The following is a 9,112-nucleotide window of genomic DNA, read 5'->3' on the forward strand; positions in this document are numbered from 1 at the left end:
CACCACAAACAGATGACTTCACGAGAAGGACATCATGCAATCCATTCCAGCTCGGTGTCCGCACAAGCCTCTCGGATTGGGGATGATGTAATGGTGGTACGGAATCGACCTCCAACTCAGCCAATTCCCGACGGCTCACAGCCGAAGGTCACGCCTCGCTGGGAGGGATGGGATTTTACGGTATTTTAATATAGTTATTTCGGGCTCATTTACTGCTTTCCAATTTAGTTTCGCCTTCGGTCTTCGGCCATCCGAGACCGTTGTGGACGGGTCAGATGGCACCGACTGTGGATGGCTGCTAATAATGTTTTATGAGTATTAATTGCAACAGGCCACGGCATTGGGACCGGCCAGTAACAGGAGGGACCGTCGTTAGAAATTGAAAACGAAACGGGACAGCGTAATAAAACAATCTGCCAGTTGGGATAAAGTTGAGGAAATAAGGCTTCAGAAATAGAATCAAATATCGCTTTAAAGGAATACTTCTGTTTAACTTATCACTTTTTCCATCTTTTCATTCCAGGGACTAAAAATCCACTGACTTTCCTTCGATTCCTAACGAAGTCTCTCAGTTTTTGAGGGGACACCTCTTTGCCCAGTTCAACCAACGCCAAACAGAATGACCAACGTACGGTGGCAAAAGGGAAGCCGGCGGGCGGCAGCGGTCATCCTAGCCGTCCTATCCTGCGTACTGCTTGCTCCCGCCCCAACGGTCGCCTTTGCGCACAGCGTGTTTAAGGCGCTGGCGATAGGCACCAGCACGCAGTCCGTGACGTCGAGTACCCTCTCGTGGGAGAAGTTTTCCGGCGCCGAAGCCCATCTGCAGTATGCCGTCCGAGTGGCGGAACCCGAGCAGCACTCGAAGGAACACGTTGAAAACGATCACGTAAGCAATAGGGTGAAGTTTGTTGAGAGTTACTGAATAGGTTCTAATGAAACGCTCCTGTGTGTCCCTTGTTGCAGGTTCACCCACCGAGCTACATCTGCCGGGTGTTGCTCGAAGGAATGCACACCGCGGGCCAAACGGTGGCGGGCGAATCGGGCACCATCTGTACCGTGGCGGCCCAGCAGGCCGAGGTAGAACGTCACCATGCGTTCGAGATCCTGATCAATATGGGCGGCGGGGGTAGGCTCCTCTGGCAGTCGTGGGACCGTTACCATGCGGGAATCATCGGCGGGGCCGTCAGTTCCGGCACAGGCAAGGTGAGTTTCAAAACGGCAGGCGCAAGACCCCCTTTGGATATTGATCGGTTTGTTTCGTCTGTTTTATTTTTTAGTCCAATGACTACTACATCGCACGCATCCGACCTGGCCATGGTGTACACCAGCAGCAGCATCACCACCATGGACACAATTTGTACGCTATTGGCAATTTCGACCCGAGTGTGAGCCTCAGCGGACGCATCTTCGCCCCGCTACCGGATTCAAAGACGAGCACGGTAGGTTCTTAAATGTCTTATACGTTATACTTCTGAAAATGAAAGGAAATTCACAAACTCTTTCGTCATTTCGGTTTCACAGCTACACGAACAGGGTGAAATTTTGGTCGAAATCGAACCGGTCAGGTACGAACTACATCAGATCAAGCTGATGAAAGTACGGACCGTTGTTAAGAAAAACGCTACCGTTTTGGGTAAGTCAACGGTCGCATAGCAACACGGTGCTAACCAGATGGTTGAATGTTTAAAACCCCTTTGGTTTGCCAATTTTGCAGGATCGACGATCCTTTCCAACACGGACGACAAGACCAGCCAGGCGGAAACGGTCATCACGTACGACTTCAAGAAGGAAATTTACTGGGGTAAGCACGAGGGCGTCGTGCAGGGTCTCAACACGAAGGTGTTCGACTCGCGCGCCCCTCAGGCGACTAACGTGACCTGGGGCATCAAGAACTCCGAACGTCGGTTTGAGGTATGCAAAAAGGATATTGAAAGAAAATTTATCGAAGTATGAGTATGAAAATGTATATTGTTTTATATAATCGTAGACGAAGGCAGTGAATACAGTGCTGGAACCGGGGACGGCCATAAATGTGACGCTATTTGGAAACTACACCGAAATGGAAGCACCATACACGGCCACACTGAAGGCGTACTATGACGATAAACCCGATCCCGTCAGTCGAAAAATTACAACAACGGTAAGGGGATTTTATTGTTGATTTTAAAATTTTACTTAACCGTATCATGCACATTCTGACTCTTTGATGGTGGTCTTCTGAAGTCTTTGATGGTTCTGTCTATGAACAAAAGTTGTTGGGAAAGAACATAAAAGAACATATGTACGAAAACAACGCTTTTCAATCCCACTTTTCACTTTCAAATCTAGAAAGCAGTACAAAATTAGAGACAATTACTTATCACAACTGTTTTTGGTCCATTTTAGATGGTTAGCCGGGACATGGAAGACGTAAAGATCGAGTTCAGCCCGGTGTACTGGATCGAGAATGGTACGCTCGTGCCAACGACAACAACGACGACCACCACCACAACCACCACCACAACGACAACGACGACCACAACGTCCACCACGGAGGCCACGACCAGCCTGCGTCCGGTACCGATCAACAGCACGCCAACCGAAGGCGGTAACGTGATCGACGAGGACGGCATGAGCAACGAGATTGGCCACGCACCGTCCACCAGCCGGGACATGAAGGACATCCAGAGTGCGCCGAAGGCCGACATCAACAAGCACGCCGACCATAGCCAACCGTCCGCCGGCGTTCGAACGTCGGCCTTTACCCAACCGATGAGCAGCCTATGGTTACTCCTGGCAGTGATGTTGCTTTTCCAGCGCTGTTAAATTAATCCACCCCATCCCGGGACACTGCTTTCAAAACCTATTTAGTCGACAAAAACACCTTACTCTAAGCCGCCACCACCGGAAGAAAGGCCACATTTCGGTCGACCTTTTTTGCTGCCCCCTCCCTCCCCGCTCAGACCGGGAACGAAATTCAAAGCGAAATATTTCAATGAAATATTTCAATTCTCCCTCAGAATCGCTGCTCTCAACCCCAAAACACATTCTGTTACCCCGGAGGGTATGTCTCGTTTGTTACGGAAGTCGCGAGGCAGCGGAGAACAATTTGTTTTTAGTGTGTAAGCAGTCATTTAAGAAGCATTTTATCATTAAGGCTTGATTGTAGCACCTCAAGCGCTTTGCGAGGGGCAAAAATGCGCGATACGGTTATCATTTAGTTGTTTCATCATGCTTTCGAGGGATCGACCGAGAAGATGCTTGCTACATCTTCGGAGGAACGTCGGAAAGCCTCTCGCATTTTATCGATAATTTGAAGAACACAAAACGCTGGTATCGCAAACGAATCGAAAATGGCAAACCAGGTCGAGCCGAGGAATCTGTTTCATAGATGTAAGGAATTAAACGCTAAGAAACAATGCTTCGTTGTACAAGGGCAAGATAGAACGGGGAGAACGCGAATGGGCAAGCAAATCGATGTAAAATTGTATGGTTAAATAATTTACTTCTTCGTGTACATAGCAATCCGACCCTAACCCGTGACCGAGTGATCCCGAATTGGTTTTATTTCTTTCACACACGCGGACAAAACACCAAAAACGTGCGACTCTTCGGTAGCTGTTCTCTATCGGCATGAGTTTTCTTGCCTCCCAGCCCCGTCTTAGTAATGAAAAACACACACAGATCGCTCGCACCAACGTTGCTGGCTTTCGACGACTTTGTTTAAACAATTCTGCAAAAACGCGAGTGTCCGCGTCTAGGAAAAGATTATAAAAAAATTCACTTACAAAAATGCTAAATGTAACGCTGATAAAATACAAATAAAAGCACATTCCGTTGAAGCAGAAAAGGAAAACGTGTGGGAAGAACAACAAGTGATTTCGAGATAAAAGTTACAGCAACGATTGTCGGATGAACGGAAAAAGCAGTAAATGAAAAGGATTAAAGAACAAACAATGTAATTCTAAATGTATACAAACATAATGATTAAACAGTACTGTAAATGGCTGAAACAAGAAAGTTGCAGATGAAACCCCAGTTGAACAAAAAAGTATCCTTTGCAAACACGTGCACGTTGATTACGAATATGTGAGTGATTCTTCACCACGGATCGTTTATAATAATTACCTACAGAAACACACAAGTCGTATTACAGAATTTTTAGTTTTATCCTCCAACGATTAGCAAGCTCGAGTACATCAAAAATATGCAACAGAGAAACTAGCTTATGATTTTGTTTATTTATTATATGATTAGACCAATAAGTTTTAGTTTCAATGTACGTTTTATCGCAATAAAGTAAAAACTAATTTCTCAACTCGTGAGTAAACTTTTTTTTATAGACAAAATAATATGTTTGATTGTTCAAAAGAACCTTCCTTTTATGTTCCATTATAATTTTTTTAATGTGTACTTCTATTTATATTGTTTTTTTTAACCCCACAATTATGAAAAGAATGAAAACAATAGCAAAACAACAAAAATCTGCTCCGAAATTAGATCGCGGAAAAGTACAAATTGTTGGAACTATAGAAACGAAACGCCTTTCATAAGAAGACGTTCTTTAACACTTTACTCATCCGATCTTACATTACACTTTTTGAACGTCCTAACGTTACACCAGCAACGCCAGTTTTCTGAACGGTAAAAAGCAAGAAAAAACTAAAAAAACAATTGACTGAGGAAATAAGGGTAATATGATTATGATCATCCTAAACAACAAAGGTGAAACAGAGAATATGCTACATTAACTGAAACAATGCCTTCGGTGAGTGATAAATGTAATAGTACTTCTACAATACAGCAACAGCAGTAAATCGCTAAACAAAACAAAAAAAAAAACAAGCTAAACTAAGCGTAGCAGAAATAACAAAAAAGGGAATTTTAGTGGATTTGAAATGAATTAATAAGATACTCCTTTACGACTTTCCTTGCCACACGTAACACCACGTGGTGGACTAAATTCCTTACTTTGAATCCATTTCGATGTCATTTGCAAACAGAAGTTAAGACCGAATGTACTTTGTTCGCGAAATGGCAATCACTATTCGGGGCGGGTTTCATCGGGCGTCTGAAAGCTGAATGGACGGAATTGAAAACGGAGCAATTGAGCAAAACAGTGATCGGAACTTTGTTGGCTTGCATTACAGTAAACAAAACGGGAAACTTGCAGAAAAAATATTAATAACAGCAAGATACTCGTGTGGCAGCCAACTATTTCATTAAAAATGGTAAACATCTATAACAAAAACAAATAAATCGTTGCCTTCAGTTGCTTTGTAGCTTGGTATATTGTGCTGCTTGTTAATGCTTTTCATTCTTCGGTTTATCGGTGCAACGCAAACTCAAACATATAAAGCCAAGTGTCTACACGTTGCTGAGCCATGTGTATAAGAATTTGTATCATCGACCGTTAAAAAAAACTTAAAATAAAAAAGAAAATTGCTTGTAATTCGTGCTACATTAAGTCGACAAACACAACTAAAGTTGAACGCGATGGATGTTTTCAACAACAATAACTTCAGCAGTTTAGAGTGGTGCTATGAAATTGAAATCGAACAAAATTCTACCCCACACTACAAGGAAGGAGCAACAATCTCTTTTACTTTCGGCAAAACAGAAGTTCAATTATGTTTGGAAACGCTATGGAACACACTTGAATTCAAATGGAAATGCCAATGGCAAGTGTAGCGTTATAGAATGTGGGAAAACAGCATGCCGCAACTGTAGAGAAAAAGGTCCAGTGCAGTGAAACAGTGAAATATGGTACGCAAATATTTTTATATAATCGTATTAACAAAAACCCAAAACAACCCTTATAGAGAATGGTGGAAATGCAATTACCCTCGTGTGCAAGGAAAGGAAACCAACGAGATGGTAACAGAAAGCAGAAGGTTGAAACAAACAAAAACTCTTCAGAATAAACCGAAGAAATAATGCCGGAATCAAAAATAACGCTAAGAAAAACAATAAAACAAATGTAAAACCAAAAACGAAAACAAATTGGTGAACCACACTTCTCACGTTTGAAGCATGAACGTGTGGAAAACCGCTAAATAAAGAATCGAAAACCGTACCAACCCGCTGAGATATATTTTTTATTGCACATTAGGGCATCATTTTGGAGATTACTTTCTTTCACCCTTGACAGTACAGACACTTGATGACATTGTTTGAAATTCATCATACCAATAATTATTTTACTACCTTTATAGTTTGCGCTCGCAAGCTGCAGAAAGTAATGATTTATATGAGAGAAAACGACTTAAAGTTCGAATGATTAGATGCACCTTTTTATCGCACGTGTGATGGTTAAAGTTACCTTACCTAACATTATGGTACACGAGTTTACGACGTTAATGTTATAAACGACTTTCACATGATTCCACATATGAGGGGTTATCATGAAATCGTCGTTTCGTTTTAGCGGTCGCTAAAGGCGCTCATTCGTCGCTAAGGGTGCTCATTTGTTCATTATAATGAACTTTTAGCGACTGAAATGAACAAATGAGCACCTTTAGCGACCGCTAAAACGAAACGACGATTTCATGATAACCCCTATGATTCGTTTAACATTTCCATGACAAACATGTTTGTTATTCGTGGATCAGTACCTTAAACCGATATTAGTGGCATGTTGTTAAACAAATCAAACTTAACCATTAGCAGTGGTATGGAATCGCAATCGATCGCTTCATTTTCGATCCTTGTACAAATGCACCGGGTGTCCGCAAACACCACTGCCTACTGGATGGTTGATAGAAACATCATAATAGGATGCAGGGCACCATCAAAACACGGGACCCGAACGAGCTCCTATGGTTACTGCGTTAGTAATGACTTTTCATACAAATTCATTCCAAAAATTCTTCATATCTGCACATATTTGCTCTATGTGCAAAATTCCTGATGTTAATAGTAATAAAAAATGGCCTACCTACATATGCAACGTAAGAGACAGCGCCATCGTTAATATAGTAAATACATATCTATATAATACACATCTGCCTACAATAAATTCTCACCGGGAAATAACACAAGACACAATCTTTAATTAATGGCACTTTTACCTGTGCGTTCTCGAAATTAACCAGCTTGCACTGCTTTGCGTGTATCACGTTTTTTTGCCATCCGGTTTCCAAAATTCGCTCAATTTCCGAACCACAGAACTAGTTTCACAATGCGCCACTAAGTACACTTCCATCAGTTGGTGGTGACGCTTGAATACCTTAGGAATGCGTTGCACGGCACTCTATCGCCTTGCATCATTCGTGCGCTTCGCTCGTCACCGTATCACCTCCAGTCAGGATTCGTTCACAAGCGCCATCCGGTTCGAGCTGCTCGCAGACCCATCCAAAGATTCCACCGTAACATTTCCGGACGATCCCGGGGCGGTCATACGGCGCCCGATGCTTGGTGAGGTTGAAGCTTGCGAAGATGATGGAATTTGTGCCAGCGTGTCTCCAGCTGGGCCCGGTGTAGGGTCGGTCGTTTCGGACGCATCGCTGAGGGCCGGTAAGCTGGTGGTTACTTTCACCGGCGGCGAGTCGAGCATCATGTTGACGGAAATGAGCATCGGAAAAGTGAGCTCTGGGTCGAACACAACCAGCGGAGCTTCCTCGTTCTTTTCCAACGACACCGACACGATCTGGGTGGTCTGTTGGTGCTTGATCTGGCGTAGCTCGTTCAGGGACGTCAGGGAAACGCGTATCAAAAACTGGCGCTTCACCTGCAGACTTAGCAAACGCTCGTTTTCCGTTCGATGGTGACGTTTAATGCGTAGCGTTCGTGTGTCCGAGATCAGCAGCAGATCGAGCCCATAGTGGAAACCAGTCCAGCGCCATTTTGAACTCTCGTTCGCAGTCAGTATTCGACCGCAACGGATACACGACTCGAGGAACGTGCGATCGTCACACTCGATCTGCCTGTCGAGCGACTGGTCGATCATCAGCACACTGTTCCACTGCTGAAACAGTGGTTTGTGCAGCCATTCGATCGGAATAATGTTATCCTGCCGTATAATCTTGATGTCAACGTGGTGGTTAAGCAGGTGGCGCAGTCTCAACGCGCGGAACACTCGCTCGAAGGGAGCCCCTTCGCCGGTGTAGAGGAATGGCACGCTACTGGTTCGCTCGGCAAAGTAGCACACAATCGGGTCGTCCACGCCCGGATTCTTACCCGGTTCTATTGTTGGTTCTACATCCGGGAACAGTTTTAAGCTCATCCAAAACCGAAGCAACTGGTACAGTGAGAACTCGGTCTGGACGACGTACAGGTCCGCGTTGGAGATAAGCTGCTCCATGAGTTCGGGACTTATTAGTCGTAGCCACTTGGCCGCGCGAAAGTAAACACTGAGTAGATTCACCAGCAGCCATCTGTAGGTGGTTTGTTTGACCACCTTTACGCCATACTCACAGGCAGCTTCATAATACAACACGGCCGTCTTGAAGAAACAAAGAAGAAGAAAACAATGTTATCGCATGCACCGCCGGAAGGAGCGTGAATTCTTCCAGTTTACCTCAGCATTTATCGTCTCCACCATCACCTCGGCACACCGATCGATGAGACTGTCGAGCTGGAAGAGAGTGGCCGTGGCGAGCGTAGAAATGACCTCCTTCGGCTCCAGCACAATCTCGTCCATGTACAGCGAACCGAACACAGAGTACAGCGACGGGATCGTGATCTTCGGGTCGATGATTTCAATGTGCACATAGTCATCGTCCGCCTCACGCCACGATCCATTAAACATGCTGGCAAAGTACGGACTCTGGCTCAGGTACACCTTATGCAGATGCCACTGCTTCCCCAGGGCGTGCACAGTAATGTCCGAATTGCGTTCCTCCTTAAACAGTGCCTGGTAGATGTACTTTGCCGTCGAGGTTAGCTTCTTCCTAAAAGTGGGAAATAAAATCTATGTCAAGCATCGACACACACACAATCATTCGTAGGGAATCATTGCTGCTTGCTTACCGCTTCGGAGACTGGAGTGATTTATCCAACAGATCACTACCGACGCCACTTTCGCCACCGTCGTCTGCCTCACGCTTCCGCTTACGGCCACGCATCGATTGCGAAACATCGCTCAGCTTATTCAGTACGTTCCCCATTTTAGTCAAAAGAGTTCTAAAAACAG

General features: G+C 44.6%; 2 protein-coding genes across 2 annotated transcripts; one reads left to right on the plus strand and one right to left on the minus strand.

Annotated features, from left to right (window-relative positions):
* Positions 1–531: 531 nt before the first annotated feature.
* Positions 532–4,233, plus strand: LOC131286521 (protein unzipped). Its single transcript, XM_058315483.1, has 7 exons — positions 532–886; positions 964–1,203; positions 1,278–1,439; positions 1,522–1,633; positions 1,715–1,911; positions 1,988–2,140; positions 2,386–4,233. The coding sequence occupies exons 1-7, from the start codon at positions 620–622 to the stop codon at positions 2,803–2,805; spliced, it is 1,551 nt and encodes a 516-aa protein (XP_058171466.1). The 5' UTR covers positions 532–619; the 3' UTR covers positions 2,806–4,233.
* A 2,313-nt stretch (positions 4,234–6,546) lies between these two features.
* On the minus strand, positions 6,547–9,112 carry LOC131286426 (protein germ cell-less). The gene is made up of 3 exons (XM_058315374.1): positions 8,950–9,112; positions 8,498–8,870; positions 6,547–8,422 (listed from the first exon to the last, which is right to left on the minus strand). The coding sequence occupies exons 1-3, from the start codon at positions 9,084–9,086 to the stop codon at positions 7,283–7,285; spliced, it is 1,650 nt and encodes a 549-aa protein (XP_058171357.1). The 5' UTR covers positions 9,087–9,112; the 3' UTR covers positions 6,547–7,282.

The sequence above is a fragment of the Anopheles ziemanni genome, chromosome 3 (genome assembly GCF_943734765.1).
Source record: "Anopheles ziemanni chromosome 3, idAnoZiCoDA_A2_x.2, whole genome shotgun sequence".
Classification (NCBI taxonomy): Eukaryota; Metazoa; Arthropoda; class Insecta; order Diptera; family Culicidae; genus Anopheles; species Anopheles ziemanni.

Bases quoted from the DNA above. Each gene is read 5' to 3' on its own strand.
- LOC131286521 (XM_058315483.1), top strand. From the start codon at position 620: ATGACCAACGTACGGTGGCAAAAGGGAAGCCGGCGGGCGGCAGCGGTC. The intron at 1,204-1,277 runs GTGAGTTTCAAA...TTTATTTTTTAG, and splicing joins TCAGTTCCGGCACAGGCAAG to TCCAATGACTACTACATCGC. The intron at 1,440-1,521 runs GTAGGTTCTTAA...TCGGTTTCACAG, and splicing joins CGGATTCAAAGACGAGCACG to CTACACGAACAGGGTGAAAT.
- LOC131286426 (XM_058315374.1), bottom strand. From the start codon at position 9,086: ATGGGGAACGTACTGAATAAGCTGAGCGATGTTTCGCAATCGATGCGT. The intron at 8,871-8,949 runs GTAAGCAAGCAG...TCCCACTTTTAG, and splicing joins TCACTCCAGTCTCCGAAGCG to GAAGAAGCTAACCTCGACGG. The intron at 8,423-8,497 runs GTAAACTGGAAG...TGTTTCTTCAAG, and splicing joins TGGAGACGATAAATGCTGAG to ACGGCCGTGTTGTATTATGA.